Source organism: Ceratotherium simum, chromosome 31, assembly GCF_057802395.1.
Source record: "Ceratotherium simum simum isolate JZ-2026a chromosome 31, ASM5780239v1, whole genome shotgun sequence".
In the NCBI taxonomy this organism is placed as follows: domain Eukaryota; kingdom Metazoa; phylum Chordata; class Mammalia; order Perissodactyla; family Rhinocerotidae; genus Ceratotherium; species Ceratotherium simum.
This window is the reverse complement of record NC_141930.1, coordinates 19,705,120-19,720,737: the sequence shown is the minus strand read 5'-3', so window position 1 is coordinate 19,720,737 and position 15,618 is coordinate 19,705,120. Positions and strand designations below refer to the sequence as shown.

At 35.8% G+C, this 15,618-nt stretch overlaps 1 protein-coding gene across 6 annotated transcripts in view; it reads right to left on the bottom strand.

The window, feature by feature from the left end:
- Positions 1 to 5,507: 5,507 nt before the first annotated feature.
- MYBL1 (MYB proto-oncogene like 1) overlaps positions 5,508 to 15,618 on the bottom strand; it is a 34,673-nt gene continuing 24,562 nt past the window's right edge. For 3 of the 6 annotated variants that reach the window (XM_004435750.3, XM_087420494.1, XM_014791567.2), the window contains 6 exons: positions 13,902 to 14,044; positions 13,360 to 13,474; positions 10,207 to 10,323; positions 10,014 to 10,118; positions 9,397 to 9,576; positions 5,508 to 8,138 (listed from right to left, as the gene is read on the bottom strand). In XM_004435750.3, the coding sequence (XP_004435807.1) occupies positions 8,010 to 8,138; positions 9,397 to 9,576; positions 10,014 to 10,118; positions 10,207 to 10,323; positions 13,360 to 13,474; positions 13,902 to 14,044 (789 nt within the window). In that variant the 3' untranslated portion in view covers positions 5,508 to 8,009. Of the gene's footprint in view, positions 8,139 to 9,396; positions 9,577 to 10,013; positions 10,119 to 10,206; positions 10,324 to 13,359; positions 13,475 to 13,901; positions 14,045 to 15,618 lie in introns of those variants that run through there. The other 3 variants (XM_004435751.3, XM_087420495.1, XM_087420496.1) reach the window with 2 other exon arrangements.

The window sequence follows — 15,618 nt, the reverse complement described above, 5'->3', positions numbered from 1 at the left end:
CCCTGCCTCTTACTCTACAAAGGAACTGAAATCAAAGAATTGCCTCTACCGAGGAGAGTCCTCATCCAAGGGCAGGCCCTCTTCCTGGGGCAGCCACTTCCCATGATAGATCCAGGGCTGTATAGACCTGGTCTCCTCACCTGACTTGGGACAACTGGAAGGGCCATCCCAGCCTCAGAGTTGGCCAAGGCCTTCGCTGAGACTGCATGGCAGCCCAACTTCTCCCTCTGCCCAATCCTGCGTCCTTCCCTTCCTCAGGTGTGGATTCCAAGAGTACTCCCTAACACATTGCCTGCATGCTAATCTCCATCGCAGAGTCTGCTTCCCAGAGAATCCGCGGCCTACCAGATCTGGCTCCTCTTCTTCAGGAGCCTTCCCTGCACCGCCTCCTTCTCCACCAGTCTCACCACTTCAGTCCCTCTGGCCTCAGGGTCTTTGAAAATGGAATGCTTGCTCACCCCATGGGGCCTTTACCGGCTGTTCCCCAACCCTGTTTACCTAGTTAGCTCATGCCTATCCATCTGTGAGATCCCACTTCAAACATAACTTTCTCCTGAGGAAAACAGATCAGTTTCCTTTGTCATAACTTCTCATGGGACCATATTTCTCTCCTTCATATCACTTAGAGTTCTAGCTCCCCTCATGGAATTTAAGCATGCTAGCAGGGCTGCTTATTTTTGCTCACTATTGCATCCTTTGTGTTTTGCGTAGTTCCAGGTACACCATCTAAATGCTGGACACATTCCCTCAGGGAGCTTACAGTCCGCGGAGAGACAGTAATACGAAGGTTAAAAAATGTAGAAGAGGGGCCAGCCTGGTGGTGTAGTGGTGAAGTTCACACCACTCTTCTTTGGCAGCCCGGAGTTCACAGGTTCAGATCCCGGGCACAGACCGTCTGTCAAGCCATGCTGTGGCAGCATCCCATACAAAGTGGAGGAGGATGGACACGGATGTCAGCCCAGGGCCAGTCTTCCTCAGCAAAGAGAGGAAGATTGGCAACAGATGTTAGCTCAGGGCTAATCTTCTTCACGCATACACACACAAATGTAGTAGACTTCCATTTTACTAATAAAGAAATTGAAGCGTGTGATGTAGGTAACGTCCTACAAATATGGTGAAGAATTGGGATTAAATTAATGAATTCCAGAAGACTTGGAAAAAGGAAGGAAGGGAGGGAGGAAGGATTACAATGACTGTAACTTACTAAGTTGTTCTGTTGTGACCTGAAATAGGTAGTGTTTCTTCCGAATTACAAAACATTTTCTCTGTGAATTCCTAGTGATTTAGAACTGCACTGCCAAGGGGCCGGCCCCATGGCTTGGTGGTTAAGTGCATGCGCTCCGGTGCTGGTGGCCCGGGTTCGGATCCCGGGCGCGCACCGAGGCACCACTTCTCCGTCCATCCTGAGGCTGAGTCCCACATACAGCAACTAGAAGGATGTGCAGCTATGACATACAACTATCTACTGGGGCTTTGGGGGGAAAAAATAAATAAATAAAATCTTTAAAAAAAAAAAAAAAAAAAAAAAGAACTGCACTGCCCAGTGCAGTAGCCACTCACCACATCTGGCTACTGAGCCCTCGAAATGTGGCTGGTCTGAATTGAGATGTGCTGTAAGTGTAAAAGCACATGGGATTTCAAAGACTTAGAATGGAAAAAAAAAGAATGTAAAGTACCTCGTTAATAATGTTATTCATCACATGTTAAAATGATAATGTTTTAGATATATTGGGTCAAATGAAATACATTATTAAACTTTAAAAAAGTAGAAGTCCTCTTATCTGACATTATTTGCACTTATTGTTAATCGAGCAAAAATGTTCAATAAACTGGAGAAGCCATATCGCCTACTAGCCCTGGGTGAACAGGGAACTCCCTTGGGAATGAAGAATCAATCAGATGAGGGAATTAAGTGACTGTTGGTTAAGAGAACGCCAACACTAAATAAACAAAATAATAACACATTGTGCTATAAAGGTACAAAGGAACTAGTGGACTGCATTACACAGATGAATGTTTAGTAACAGGTAATTTGGTGAATATGGATATTTCAGTGGGATGGGAGTGAACATGAACTTTGAGGTGGAGGCGAGAGGCTGAGCAAAGGTTTGGAGATATAACTGTGGAGTGTTGCTGGGGAACTGTGACTATTTAGTTTGGCTTGAGTAAAGGGTTCATGTGATGGAGTAGAGTAAGCTCTTACACATAAAAATTTGGTATATACAGCCCAAGGAAATATTCACTTATTTCACCTAGGAATTTAGCATAAATTTACTTTACCAGAAGAAATGGGCACAACATATGCAAGAGAATAAGGGTGAGAAGTTCCTCACTGAGTGCTAGCTTTGTAGACTCTTACAAGTGTCTGAATGGAACAGTGCAAAGATAATAACTCATTACACTTTGCTCTGGCAGAGCATTTTTATTTGCCTCTACGATGCAACCTAGGCTTAATTTTTTAAAACTTGTAACTGAAGCATAATGTACATACATACTGAAAAGTGCATATATCATAATAGTAGAGCTTGAATTTGTACAAACTTAAACACATCCCTACAATCAGCACCCTGAGCAGGAAATGGAGCATTGCATCACTCCAGAAGCCCCCTCAAGGCTCTTTCAACAACCCTTCCACCTAGGGTAACTATTATCCTGGCTTCTCTTAGCATACATTAGTTTTGCCTGTTTTTGTACTTTTGTAGAAATGGAATCATATAGTATGTCCTCTTCTATGCCCTATGCTTAAACAATCAACCCAAATCTCAGATGATTGAATGAATCCCAGCTGAGCATTGTACTGAGTTTGGACAAGCCTTTAAACCTAAGCCTGTTTCCATATCCATAAAAGTGGATTATAACAATGTTTACCTAATGGAGTTGTTGGGAGGATTAAATGAGATAATGTATGACTGGCACATGTCTGCAGCTGCTACATTGTACTCAAACTTTTAGTCTGTGAACTTCCTGGGTAGCACAAGATCCCTGGGTGGTGCTAGCCCAACCAATTCTCTGAAATCCACACTATCTAGGCAGTGATCAACCATTCCCTATTCTCAAATGAGCATCTACAAATAAAATAGGAAACTGGCTTCTTGATCCATCTCACTTGTGGCCAAAGGAGAAGAGATGCCATTTCTGTTACATACTTATGTCCCTTTCTAGAGTATCAGCTTCCTTAAGGGAAAGGTCACGTCCTGTTTACCATAGTATCCCCAGTACCTAGCACCAGGTACTGTAAGCACTCAGTTAAGTATCGGTTGCTAGTTGAACGAATAAATAAACCCTAACTGTATTGGGGCTTAGGAAATTATGCCAGAATCTGACCCAATCTTTTGAGCTATGGTTGGCAAAATTACTGTGGTAAAATCAGAGTAAAGTCAATCTCCCTCCCTCTTTCCCTGGGCTGGCCAGGAAAATCCACTCAAACCTAGCACATTCTGTACTTGGAACTTGAATAAGCACACCAGGTCTGAGACCTTCAGAAATAAGGGCATTATACTACACTGTTCTTAATACTGAGTTTGCTCAAATTCAACAGCTTTTAATGTCCTAATGCCAAGATACTAAAAAGTTTTAAAAAATAATCTCTTCCCAACACTTGTCAGCCATGAATAATTTTTTTCCTGGTGCACTTTATCTTGCTTTTCTACTGATATGTTTCACATATTCTTGACCATATCCATTCATAAAAAAAAAAAAAAAGCACGGAAGGAGAAAGTGTAATGTTCCAACGGAACTTCACTTGGTTCATTTTATCCTCCACTATTTAATTAAAAGTAAATTTTCACTTCTCACAGAGTGAGAAGTATCTCTTGAAAAACTACCATCTGATTTACATTACAATTAAAGATCTGATTGGCTGGCAAGACTGTCTCTCTATAACTGGATAAATCAAGCAAGAAATTACATGGTTATAAAATGAGCTAAAAGATTTTACCAAAATAATAGTTCATTAGCTAACTGGTTCCACGCAGATAACTAAGAAACCAAAGCTATTTATAATCTGTTGCATAAAATAAGTATAGTTAATATTTCCTGATAGAGTCATGACTAATTTTTTAAAATTCTGTCAGTTTAACACTTACTGAGATTTTCTAAGCACCATGCTAGACACAGGAGCTATAAATAGCAATCCCTGCTTTTCAAGACATCAAGTCTAGTGGGAAAGTTTTATGGAAGCACTAGGATAATCAGGAAATGATTCACACAGACCTGTGCCTTGAAGGCTGAGTAAGATTTTAACCAGTGAGGAGACAAAGAAAAGCAGTCATGCAGCAAGAACATCGCAAATACAAGAGATTGGAGCATGCACATGTATGTTCTTGGAAGATCCAAGTCACCAGGTCCAGATTAGGAAGAGAAGAGGAAGGACAATTATTATTATTTAGGCAACAGACAACTACGGAAGATCTCTGAATAGGAGAGATGTAATCAGATCTGTGTGTTTTTTATATTTGTCTCTTTAGGCTAAAACATGTGGAGAGAATGTGCCCTGCTGTCCTCTCAGCAGTTATAGTTCACACTGTAAATTAACAGATTGGCATTCTGGTTTTGTGTGTCAGTCTCACACACTTGATACAAGCATTCTACTGAGAGGTAAACCCATTTTTGGTGGGTTAATCCATCAGATTTCCGAGTCTGGAGGGCTAAAGGTGAAATCTGGATGCTGAGGAATTCACCAAGACAACGTAGGGCTGCACAGACCTGAGGGGGTGACAGGTCCCCTTGCCCGGGTGACACCCTGATGTCACTGCACAGTTTCTTGATATTTCTGTAGAATGGAGATCAGAGTGATTAGTGCAATAATCCAAGTAAGAAATGAAGGAATGGAATTAGAGCAGCGGCCTTATGCAGACTAAGAATTTACAACAGATTTCAACATGGGGAGTGGAGGGAGGGGGTGGGCAAGCAATTTCTCAGTGGATGATAGAAGGGAAGGCAAAACCACTGAGAGCTAGAACAAAGGAAGGGCAGGTCCAAGTTGGGAAAAAGAGGATATGATGCATTTAAGGTGTTAACAGAAGAGTCATATGAAAATATCCAAAGGCAGTTGAAAATATGGCTCTGAACGAGGTTCAAGAAATGGAAATACTTGAAATACAAGGTAAAGTAGGTCAAGAGGTAAAGTTGAGTAAAGAGGTCAAATTGCGTTAACAGGGCCGGCTCCGTGGCTTGGCGGTTAAGTGCGCGCGCTCTGATGCTGGCGGCCCGGGTTCGGATCCCGGGCACACCCCAAGGCACCACTTCTCCGTCCAACCCGAGGCCGAGTCCCACGTACAGCAACTAGAAGGATGTGAACCTATGACATACAACTATCTACTGGGGCTTTGGGGGGAAAAAAATGAATAAATAAAATCTTTTAAAAAAAAAAAAAATTGCGTTAACAGATAAAATCACCTGTAAAGGGATTTCTAAAGGAGAAAAAAGGTCTAAGAACAGAATGTTAAGTCCTCAAGAGTTTAATCAATACCATAAAACAAAACCAAAGTGAAATGAGCAACGCCGAGTCAGCTTGTACACAGACACTTTATTTTGGATGTTAATAGTCAACATTGTATGCAAGATTCTCTTACAATGGAAAGTTTTCTCATACATCAAAAAACTCAATTTAGTCAGGGTAATTGCTGTATTAATGTGAAAACCTTATAACAAAATGCAGTACTATATATGTGTAGTCAGTTTCCATGCAAGTATGGCTGCTACATGTATGCCTGGCATTTCTATAAAATACTGAAAGAAATTCAAATGAACGTAGCAGTATAAAGGTGACTTAAGATGCCTGACATGTTTAAGATTAAAAATCTTCTTGCAAAAAGCAACAAAGCTGTTAACTGGAGGATTCAACCAATACCAACCCAAATATGTACTATGTCAAATAAGCCTGGGCTTATCTGCAGTATTTGGGATAATTTAATGCTCAAGAAAAACTATGCTTTAAAAAAATATAACTCTTCCAAGATATTATACTTTGGTGATTGGAGACTATGTACATCCAAACCAGCTAAAGGCTACATTAAAAAAAAAACAAAAGAACCATTATGTGCTATTAGTTTAAGGTAACTGAAATTAAAATGATCCAGTATGATTTTGCTACAATCATTGGTTTCACAAAGTGAAATTTCTGTGAGAAGTTCATTAATTAGGAAGCAATCAACATACTTAACAAACATGCTAAGAAGATTCAAATTGGTTCATCTATTTGTTATCAACAAGTCATAATCTTAGTACCATACATTTTCTTCACTTCTCACTCTATATAATACGCAAAAACAAGCAAGTAGATTTAAATAGCTTAAAACCCTGTTAGGTCTACTGTTCAAGAGCTAGGCATTAAAATACTTTTTTCCATTTCCATTTCTATTAACATAAAAACACCAAAAAATCTTAAGCTGTTTTCTTTTAAGACATAGTATTTTGGTATTTGCAAGAATTTGCCTGGTAATGGTTGATTCCAGTAAGTTAACTTGAGAACTTGCCATCATTTGCTTTTTATCTTTTCACACAGTGCAAGTGGTGGTCGCTCTTTCCTTCTCTCATAGCAGCAAGCCGATTCTGCTACTTTCTATAGCAGCATACTTCAGGAGTGGAGAGGGAGAGAGTGTGTCAATTATAAATAATTAAAACTACAGTGTACAATTCTATTTACCTGTCAGTGTTTAAGTTGACAGCATGCCATTATATGTCTCAAAAAATTACATAAAATCTACACAAAAGCAAATAAAGACATTCTTTCAGTAAGAAATAAAATAAGTGCAAACACCTAAAACAGGCAACTGAAGCAACTGTTGTAACCTGTAGAGAAATACAAAACATTCATAAAAGGACAAAATATTTTTATAAATAAAAGATAATATTCTCTACTTCTGAAACATGAAGTAAATATAATAAACTTCTAAGTGCAGACTGTTTTTAGGGACCAAAGTACCATATTATTTTTTAAACAAAATGCAAAAATTTCAAACACATATACAAATCACCAGATTAATTTATACGACCCCCCATATAATTTAAAAAGAAAATATTAAATTATTATTTAGCACAGTTTTAGAACTATTTTATAACCAACATGATTTAAAGGGCATAGTGCAATATTTAGGTAGATATGACATACAGTATAGATATTGTATTCTTTGCAGCTATAGCTTACTACTGTTTCATACTTAAAAGTCGAAATTGTTCTTTACTGTGTTAGCTGTAATAACAGGAAACAACATTGGCTTCTAGACACCCTGTATAGGTATAAATATCTACATTTAAGCTTTAAAAATGAAAATAAATTATAAAAACAGACTTCTTTCCAATTTACAAAGTTTTCCTGCTCCTATATACTGTACAATACATTCAACAAAACTCTCAGCTCTTCTGAGATTTATGAAAATACTGACTCTTCACTAATAAGGAAAAAACTCTTTTTCAATGTTCTTTGTTTTTAGTACTATGCTCAAATAAATACATTTAACACTGTAGTTAATTTTACTGTTTTTGAAAAATACCAAAAATTAGTAGTGCAACTTTCTATCCTTCCTTTAAATTCCTTTCCACTGTGTTTCTTTGTAAATGGGAGCCTAACAAAATCAGCACAAAGGCAAAAAGTACTTCATAAAACCATGTGTGCTTCCCATACATAGACTAATTTCAGAAATCATATATACTCATACACCTATCTAAAACAAAACTGCAGCATGAAGAGAGTAGCAACATATATCTTCTGAAGAAAATATGTGAGAATTCACTTTTAGAATATCCATGAACATTCTGATATGATTTTCCCATCTTGTTCTTTAAAAACAATTTTTAAAAATCTCAGCTCTTAAAAAATAAACTATGGAATTGCCTACCCCTTACCTAAGCGGCTTAGCTTTCTGCCTGCCCGACATGAATAAAGATGCAAACCGTTTTAGGACTGTATAAAAACTTTAAAAACAATTAATTGACAAAAATTTCATTGCAACCTAATTTAGTACAGAATACAGTGAGGGAGGGGAGCATTTCATCAGTTGCAGTAACAATTACAGTATGAGAGCTCTCGATGTGCTGCTGGTAGCTGTGTAAGTACTCAAATATCTTCTTGCTTGTTCAGTCATGATGAGCTGGTCTTCTGTCTTCCCATAAACCACTGTTTCCCATTCACAATTTGACTAGGAAGAAAATAATAATAGGGATGTGAAAATTACTAAAATAACTATCCATACTACTTCACAATTAGACTTTTAAAAGTCCATTATTTTAACTGACTGGATATTTGATGATAAGTAATTATTATAAAATTGTTTTGATAATGGCATTGTGATTCTTCTTAAACAATGATGTTATGTTTTAAAAACACCTACTGAAATATTTATGATCAACTTTTTTAAAAGTCAATTTTTCAGCTGTCTTTATATTGTTTACAGGCCTGTGGAGGCCGTTTCAAAGTTTTGTTCCCACCACTCCCCCCCCAAATCAAATCAGTCTTACCATGGAAAAAAATGTCAGTCTCTACTGCTTCAAAATTTTGCAAAAGATTTAGAGAGGATGCAATGTCAAAAAATGAGCCAAGAATGCTTTATGTCATGAAAACTAGGAAATATATTCATAACACAAGTCAAGTTTACATTTGTTTCATTTTTCTTCCCTTATAATGGAGTAAAGGTTACTTACTACATTACAGGGACGACATGCTTTGTGATAAATTTTCCTGAAAAGTTCTGTGTTAAACACTGGGAAATCAAATCATTTAAAATGCATGAAGAGAATGTGCTCCATGGCTCTTTGAAGAGCAGCAGCTCAAGACAGAGATGAGGTGGCCATATTTAATGGTCATATTTGACTGAATGCTAGTGCTGCAGTCATCATAGTGTAGAGAAGAAAACTGCCTCCACAATGAACTTTCAAATTCTCTGCATTGAATTCTTAAGACAACGTAGTACAAATTTTTCCACCCTTCATTTGCAGCTACATTAATGGCTGCATAGCAACAGAAAAAATAATTTTGTTTTACAACTTCTGAGCCAAAAAGTTCACTGGAAACCATTATACCAACAAAATCAAGCTGAAACTGCTTCCAACCACTTACCCTTTCAAGATAGCAATTAGGGCTATACATATTTGTCATGGGAGAAGAGGTGCCAGAAGTGGATTTAGATATCTTTAGTTTAAAAATGAAATAGTGCTTAAGAAATCACCAGAAAAGTCTTTGGCTACAACTCCAATTGTTTAGTTTATATGTGCCCTGATGAATGAGTCTCTCAAAAACCCAAATCTAGTTTGAGTGACAAAATAATGGTGAATTTTTAATTACTGGTATAGTCAATTTCAAATTTAAAAAGAAAAAGTATAATTTGTGATCAGTAATTCCAAAGTGATAATTGAATAAACAACAACAAAAATCACTAAAAGAAATTTATAAATTCATACCTGAAGATTCTTTTCCAATGTGACAACTTTGGAAGTGTTAGGGTTTGGTTTCTTTTTATTAAGTGTATATGTTTTGTTGGTTGAATTTATATCTTGTTTTTCAGGAGTCAAGTTGCACCTATTGTCATGTATTTCCAATAATGGTATCATTAATAAAGATGTTGTAAATATATTTTCTGACTAAGAGAGAAAAAAGAAAGAGGGAAAAAAAATAACTAATTCAAAAATGGAGACAAATAGAGGGACTACTGAGTAAGTGGTAGTGGAAGCCCTGTTCATTTCCCTCCAAGAAAGCTTTTGGCTCTGATGAAATTTCTAGTAATGTAGTAAAATTAAATATTTCAGAAATGAACTAAAGATAAATATTGAAATTAAAAATTTTGAGAACTACCATTTTTTGACATCATACATAAGAGAGCCTCTCAAAACAAAACAAATATAAAAAGCAAGGAAGTAAATAAAATATTCTCTACAGTTAATAGTTTCTCTCTGAACTAGGCAGAATAATACTAAAGGAAACTCTCTATGAATTTCTAATGAACTGTCCACACAATGAAACAAGAACCACGAGGACTTAAAGCAACCATTTTAATAAAAAAAAAAAATTCCTTACACACCTGCATGTCTGAAATGTCTTCAGTCAACAGTTGAGTACCTGGTTCTTCTTTTTCCCAGTTATCTAAAACCAGTGATTTTCTGACTTTCTTCACAGAAGCAGTATGCTAGAATGAATAATTTACAATAGAAACCTTATGGCAAAGTCACTTGGACACAATAAGACTTTTATTAACAATAATACTAAAAGATTACCTCTTGTTTGCAGCTTTTGTAAGCAGGTTCATCTTCCTCTTTGAGGAATATATCTGTTCCAGTTTCTTCTTTTAAAACTTCCCGAATATCTTCTTCCAAGAAGGCAAGTGGCTGTGACTAAATTGTTTTTAAAAGGGTTTTTAAAAAGTCTTTTATAGCAATTCCTTTTTCTCCCCATATATAGAAACCCATCTTTTATACTTTTTCATTATTGGCATAATTTTCTCCCAGTCCCTATGGATACAGAAGTTGAATAAATTAATTAATCAGATTTATGGCAAAAATGATATTGCACACGGCAAGCACTGAATGAAGTGTGGCATTTTCTTCATTCTAGGCTACTAAACAAAAATCGTCCTTTTGGGGAACCTATTGTAGCTCCTGCTTCAATTAGGATCCTCAGAATTAAACAGAAAAGAAAGAAATTAGTTTCCAAGTATTTTTATATAAAAATAGGAAAAATAGGAACTGTAGAACTAGCTCTCCTTCTACTTTTACTGTACTTCTTATATAGTGTGTAATTACCAGTTAACATGTTTCTCTTACCACTGTATGTGTGAGCTACTTAAGAGCAGCGAGCACATCTTTTTCATATTTGTATACGTTTTTGTTAACCTAGCCTTAAGCTTAGAGCTGAGAACGGTGTTCAAGAAGTGCGTGTGTGAGTGTTGGCTGGAGTACAGGAGGGTGTGTGTCTATGTGAGCACTGGAGTGTGGGAGGGCAGGATACAGCAGGATACTTGCGTGTGGACTGAATAATAAAATAGTCTCAAAATATTATTCACCTAGCTTTCTATCAAATAGCTAAGCACACTGTAGACCTCAGAAAAAAAATTTAAATTCTATCAAGCTTAACACCTACCAAAATCAAGATCTGCTTTTAAAAAAAAAAAGGGAATCAAAGTTCCACTAAATAAAAGAACTGGCAGCACATAATGGCCAGCAGCTTATGTTCCCAGTCAGCGAAGTCAGGGAGAAATCTCATATATAAATGAGATTTCACAGCTCTCACAAACTTCAAAAATGGAAACAGAATTTTAAAAGTGCTCTCCTCTACAGCCTGAGACATGCAGGAAATATGTCAGTATTTCTGTGTGTTGCTCCAAGAGCTTTTGTTTTAAGGATTACATTTCACAAAGAACATAGATTAGGTATTCTTAAAAAGAAACCTAGAATCTGTTTTTTTCCCCCATGAGAATACAAATGTCCTACAGAAGTGGCTAAGACACAGATGAATTCATTCACTACCAAGAATTACTCTCTTAATTGTCCTAATGTAACAAAGAACTGCTGCATTTAATACTTCTCAGGATTGATACTACCAAAAGTAATGGATTTATATTTAAAGGACTTCCAAAGTTTTCAGTCTTTTGAGTAATTTTCAATAAATATTAGAGGACTCAATGTTTATTAAGAAGGCCACAGACATTTAAGCCAATCTCTAAAGAGTGCATGTGACTCACAGTAAGATATACTAGACAGCTAAGTGGGTGGCACAGAGCAAGGACTCAGTAAACAACTGGAAGAGGAGGAGCAGGAGGAATGAAAACTCAGCGTGCTGCAAAGACATGTAGGAGCCTACAGATATTTTAGAAATTTTACTTACTAAATCATTATCTTCCTTTTATCTTAAATTGTTGATGAAAATGATCTGTTTTGGCAATGGATAAATTCTTCCCAAACGTGAACAAACTGACAGGAATTCTAGGTCACTTGAAACCTAATTTCTCATGCACTATTATTAAAATGATAATTTTTATTCAACTTTTATGTTGACCAAGTGACCCTGAGGCACTAGAGAATTTTTAAATGCCTTCGAATCATTGTTTATTTGTCTAACTCTCAATTAGGCTACATACTCTTGTGAAAGCAGGAACCATACCTGACGTGTTCAATTACATCCCCAAAGCCTAGCACACTGCCTGGCACCTAGCAGGCACTCAATACTTGTTGAATTAATGATAAGTTTTAAAAATGAAGAGCAAAATTATGAAACAGATTAGTTAAATCAATTAGGTAATTTCATACAATGGAATATTACACAAACATTAAAAATTATGGGATAAATATATATATTTATTAACTTAGTTAAATAAAAAAAGATTAGAAAATAGTACATAAAGTGTGATCTCACTTTTCTTATGTGTATATGCATATATAAAAATTCTAGAGAGCTCTAAAGAGAATATAATTGTTCATAGCAGTATATAGAGCTAAGTGACAAAAAGACTTGATCAATCCTACTACGTACCCTCTAAAATAGTATTTCAAAAAAAGTAACGACTAGAAGAGTTTAGAGTGTGACACGCCTTTTGGTAAAAAATTGATTAAATCAAGTAAACTAGAATTTATTGATGAATCTACCCAAAATGTGACTAAAAATAGAAGAACATAACTAAAGTGACCAATACTAGAAGTGATCAATATTTTAAAACAAATTTTATTTGTAATGAACCTAATTTGTCATAAATCTGTATCTTCCTAGAATGAGAATGCCCATGGTTCATTTAAGGTACTTCAAGGTTGACAATGTATATATATATATGAAAGCACAGATAACACTACCCATACCCATCTCCATTCATGAACCACTCTTGCTACCACTATTATTAAAATAATAATAGTAGCAACTGAGCACATACAGTACTACTTGAAACTTAGCACCAGCCCTTTTATTTCTGTTATCTCTTTTATCTTCACAAATAACCCTCTGGGGTGTATTTCATGATCTCCATTGGATAAAAGAGGAAACTGAGCCTTAAAGAGCTATATTGATCAATCAGTTTTATCAATATTATAAGGAAAGTGCTTATGTATACCAAAATATTAAAATAATTTTATTCTACTGCAGGTAATCACTACTGAAACTACTAAAAGGTGGATTTTAGTATTAAGGGTTCTACTGACACTTGATTTGCTTTCTCTAGATGATATAATATAAAGAAAGTAAGAATTCAAAACAAGCCAAGTAAAGGTTTATTTACACACGTCAAGGAAAAAGACTAACACAAATTCAAACTCATAAATCAAAGTATAAAATTTTTTATCAATTTCAGTGAATCTTTTTTAAAATGTTAAAAATCAAGGAAAAAAATCAAAATTTGTGTTTTATTAAAATTAGGAAAATTCTTAAGAATAAAAGAGTATACATACCACAATTTTAAGAGGTCCATACTTTTTCTCCTGAGCAGCAAGCGCATTCTTAAAAGGAGTAGGAGTTCTTGGTGTGGTACCCAATATAGATCTTCTAATAGTAGGTGTTCTAAACCTATGCAATCATTTAGGTATTTGCATTATAATCAAAATTTGATTTCATATGAGTTAAGGAAAGCAAAGCCATGACAAAAGCACATACTAAATTTTTCTTGCATATACACATGCTTTATTTAAAGATTCCAGGACTATTTTAAAGTATGCCTGCCTAAACTAATTCTTATTCCAATCAATGATCTTAAAATAGAAAAAAGGACTAATGTAGAAGAAAGTACTAAAAATGATGTTTTGCTTGAGATCAAAGTGTTACACTACAGTAAGCTGGTTTTCAGTCTCCTAGGGATCAAGTTATGATTTTTTTTAAATTCTAAGTCCCATATGAATAGAGAGTATGATATATGTATAAATGGACAAAAAGCTAATCTACTCTTGAAATTGTGCTTCCCAATTTTCTCTAACGCAATTATTTAATACCTACTTACCCTACATTTTCCTTTTGATCTTTAGGGGTTGTTTCTTTATGAAGAGGAGTTGTAATGAGAACTTTCTGCCCACAAATAGGGGTTGATGTAAATGAAGGATTTTCTATATTAATTTGTTCATTTCCAGGGCACGTGTTGAAAAACTAAAAAAAGGAAAGAGTTTAAAGACAATTTCTAGAATGTCAAAATTCCTACACAAATATTAACTGATAAGATTTTCAAATTATTTCCCCATTCCTCTTAGGAAAGGATTATCAATAATAGTACATTTACATTCCACTCCATGAAAATTATGCTCCAGGAGGGCAGGAATTTTTCTTTTGTTCATCACTGCCTCCCCAGCTCTTAGAACAGTGTTCAGTACATAACAGGCATTCAAGAAATAGTAGTTTAACAAATGTTCAAAAGTTACTAAACACAGTACAAAAATTTTAGAATAGTATATAATCAAACAGGAATTTAAAGAAGCCATAAATAGCTGCTGTGTTAAATGTAACAGTTTTCTACAACAATGTAACTGAAAAAAATGTTTTATTGTTTTATTAATAAATGACCTTAAGTGTCCTTTTCTATGAGAATACTTTGAATTCAGAATATAATATTAATGCTTTGCTTATAAGAAATACAGCTGTCTGGCGAATTTCCCTATTTAGAACACAGTTCAGAACCTTTGAACAGCCAAAATTGGTATCACAGAGTCCACTTTCCAAATGACACAATTTACTCATTGGATCTTAACTTACATACAATTGTGAAATACTAATTTATTTTTGTAGCCAACAGATTAGAAGCAGTGGTAAGAAGAAGTGGAAATTGCTTCAAGGCTACTTATAACTGGAATGAATTCTAGCTCTATCACTTCTGGCTCCTATTATGTGCTATAATATACTTAACCCTAAGATTAGCAGTCAACCCTCTTAAAACCCTGCAGTGATGCCCACCAATGACAGGATAAAATCCAAACTCTTTGCCATGGGATATAAGGTCTTTATAATCATGCCTCACCTTCTCACCTTGGAATTTACACTTCAACAAAAATTGCTAGTGTGCAAAACTCCAAAAATAGAAAATCGCTAGTGTGCCCGAGCCCAGTTCACCTTCTCTGGATGCTTTGTAACTCTGAGGGCTGGGGTGGGGGAGGGGGGTGCACTATTCACATTGTAGTCTGTGTAAACAGCATCTCTGGAAGCTTGAAGACACAATTTTCAGAGAACACACTGGTTGTGTACTGCCAGATCCTCATCTTCCCAGCGTCAAAATACCTCCAATAATATCCCAGCATCCTCCAAGTTTATTTGTCCATTAAATTTCCTTCTCCCATAAGACTTTTTAACCTCTGTCAAGACACTTGCAAGCAAACACCAGCTCCATCTTTTACTGACTGACCTCAGACAAACTGCTTAACTTCTGAATTTCATTCTACCTACCTCCTAAGGTTTTTTGAAAGAGGATTAACTGAGATGCTGTAAAAAAAAGTGTTTAGCAGCCTGGAACATAGTATTCATTAAGAAAGATAGTATTATAAGAGGTACAGTCTGCCCTAAAATAAATATCTACTGCCCATTCCGTTACAGGAGAAAGCAGGTAGTTCCTGACATTCCTAGAAAACCTTCTGACACATGAAATTCTTACAGTGAGCAGTTGTCCATGGATATATACCTGATATCTGTTGAACAGTTAGTCAGGAAACTGGATCTCAGTCTCAGCTCTGCCATTA